At 43.9% G+C, this 2781-nt stretch overlaps 1 protein-coding gene across 1 annotated transcript; it reads left to right on the forward strand.

Moving 5' to 3' along the window:
- Nucleotides 1-422: 422 nt before the first annotated feature.
- LOC117823517 lies at nt 423-2431 on the forward strand. Its single transcript, XM_034698726.1, has 2 exons — nt 423-464; nt 1134-2431. Exon 2 carries the CDS (start codon nt 1185-1187, stop codon nt 2364-2366), a length of 1182 nt encoding a protein of 393 aa, XP_034554617.1. The 5' UTR covers nt 423-464; nt 1134-1184; the 3' UTR covers nt 2367-2431.
- The last annotated feature ends 350 nt before the right edge of the window (nt 2432-2781 follow it).

Raw genomic sequence — 2781 nt, forward strand, 5'->3', positions numbered from 1 at the left:
GGAGGCCAGAACCATAAACAACAAAGGGCAGACTTTTTTTTCTATGACTTTAACACTTTCCACTGATCTGTCTGACTGTATGAGGTCACTGTGAACCCAAAATAAGCTCAGCTTTTTCTTATGCACAGTTGCATGAAAGTTGTGGAACGAGTGCAGTAGACTTGATGGACATCATGGAGGGACCTGTTGTTATTCGTACCCCCCCCCCCCCCCCCCCCCCATGGTTTATGGCATCCCTGCAAAGGGGAGTGTTTACAGGGTGCTATCTGTGTCAGAGCCTGCCCCTCATCCCCTTGTCTGACTTGATGTCTGGGGAATGCGAAGAAAGAGGTGGGCTGGTGGGCTTGGGTTGGGTGGGGGGACTCCCTTATATATATAGACCCAGAGGAGATACTCAGCCAGTCCCACCTGGACTACTGAATGAGGACACAAGCCCACCAGAGATTCAGCAAGCAGCAAAAAAGGTGAGGTTTGATTGTTTTTTTATACAATTCTTATTATCAGCATATATTATCTACTTTCCTCAATACAATGTAGATCTATAATTTTGGTTCCCTTATAAAAATGAATGGAAGGAAGAACAAAAAAGTCAACATTAGTGTTAAAAACTGCCTTTTTTTTTGCAATTCATTAAACGGAGTGAGGAAATTAATCTCCTTGTATCTCCAAATTGAAAGACCTCTATCTCTGCAACAGTGAAATGTTACATTTCTGCAGAGAGGAGTGAAAGTCAGCTGAAGTACTAGAGCTATGAGTGTTTGGGGTAGGGGGTCTTGTTAAGGACAGATGTTAGTGGTCTCTGTCGAAGCTCTGTAGCCTCTAGTGTTAAAAAGGAAGAAACTTTAAGTTACTTTGAGGCACAAAAAGAACATAGTCAACAAGATTCATGTTTGTTTTTTCTTCACTTGAATGGAAATTGACTCTGTTTTGCAACTCTTAAATTCAAATGGTGAGCTTTTGTCATCAGCTGCTTCATTGACCATGAAAGGGCTGATAGTTGTGAGGGGAAAAAAGGCCCAATGTGAGCCTAAAACACTGACTTTGTCTAACAAAGCTGAAAAGGGAAGAAGCACTACAAATATTGTCACAAATTGCAGTGTAATGACAAAGGGTTTTGTTTCTCTTTCTCTCAGGCACCAGTAAAGACTTTGGTTGTGAAATAAGTTGACATACACGACAAAAAGATGAGCCGCTTGGCAGACTGGATTGTTGAGAACAAAGACAAAATTGAGGCAGGGGTGGAGATCATGGGGAAAGCTTCCCAAGTGCTTGCTGCCACGGTGGGCAAGCTTCACCCCCTCCTTGAAGTTGTCTTCATTGCTGCTGCAGAACTACTCAGGAACCCGGATGGCCAAGAGGCTCGCTACGTGACCAAACAGTGCGAACTTGTCAATAAGAAACTGGAGGGAATCCAAGATGAGATAACCCAAATCGCCCTGGAGCTGCAGAGGACATCGATGAACAAGCAAAACTTCCACCAAGAGGCCCAGATGATCAGCCAGTATGAAAAGTTCCAGGACTTTATAAACGCTGATCAAACGTTTAAAGAGAAGAAGATGGAGAAGTTTCTCAGCCATTACGAGAACACTGACAGGGACATGAACTTAGACGCACTCTACAACGCAGTCATTGGGGAGAACATCTCAGGGGACCCCATGCTGGAAACAGTGGTCACCACCGAGCAGAGGAGCAGGAGGGCCGTGGAGAATTTTTGTGCCAGTCTGAAGAAGCTCTTTGTGGTCGGCATTATTGCAGTCATGGGCCACTCTGCCCTCAAAGAAGGGGTGGTTGGGGAGGAGATGGTGAAGAAGTGGAAGGACCGCATGGAGGTAGTAGAGAAGCGGATGAAAGCAGCTGTGGATGAATGCACAGAGAAATTTGCAGATCAAGCCAAGCTGGACGTGGAGCACATACTTCAAGAGAACCCCGGCACAGTCAACAGCGAGTTCACCCAAACCCTCCTGGATTTACTCATGAAGAAATACGACTGGGTTAACTGGTCCATCAGAGCCTTCAACAACAGAGAGCGGGTCTTCTTTCTTAACTGGCTTGCAGGAAAGAAGTTCCATGGAAGTGGGGGCAGCAACTGGTTTCAGTTTTTAACCAGGAGCGGGATCACAGTAGTGGTCTCTTACTGTGTTGACCCCAAGCCCATCAACAAGGGTCAGATTCAGGAGAAGATCGAGGCCAGGAAGTTGAAGGGGAACATGATGGCACTGGCTCTTTCTTTGAACAACTTTTTCCCAAACTGTCTGGTTCATGCAGTCAGCCACTACAAGGAGGTGGCTGAGTCCCATAACTTCAGTGAGGACTGTTACTACTACTGGAAACACAAAAGAGCCCACCTCTGCATTCACCCTGAGTAGACCCGCTGAGACTCTTCAAGTGGAGGGACACACAGATTCATGAATATTTTTACCTATACGACATTTTAATGTGATTTACTACCTCAGTCTTTTTAATATTCTTTTACACATTCATATGAATTTGTGATTTCTGTTTTGTTTTGTTGTACACTTACACTTTGTACTTTTCCCATTCAATGTTGTAATCTTTCACACAAGGCAGTAAATAAACAAGCTTGTCAGTCAAAGTGATTTTGGTGTGAATATGATACATTACAGAAAGTGCTCAATTTGGATAAGCTATGAAAATGGGTCATTTGGAGTGTCAAAGTTCATAAACAGCTTGTAAGAGATGCAGAACAAAGATATGACAATAAAATTCAATTTGAAATTTGGAGTTGTGCATGTGCATGCTTTAAGTAACACAAGAGATCAG

Source organism: Notolabrus celidotus, chromosome 12 (assembly GCF_009762535.1).
Source record: "Notolabrus celidotus isolate fNotCel1 chromosome 12, fNotCel1.pri, whole genome shotgun sequence".
Classification (NCBI taxonomy): domain Eukaryota; kingdom Metazoa; phylum Chordata; class Actinopteri; order Labriformes; family Labridae; genus Notolabrus; species Notolabrus celidotus.

Bases quoted from the DNA above. Each gene is read 5' to 3' on its own strand.
- LOC117823517 (XM_034698726.1), top strand. From the start codon at position 1,185: ATGAGCCGCTTGGCAGACTGGATTGTTGAGAACAAAGACAAAATTGAG.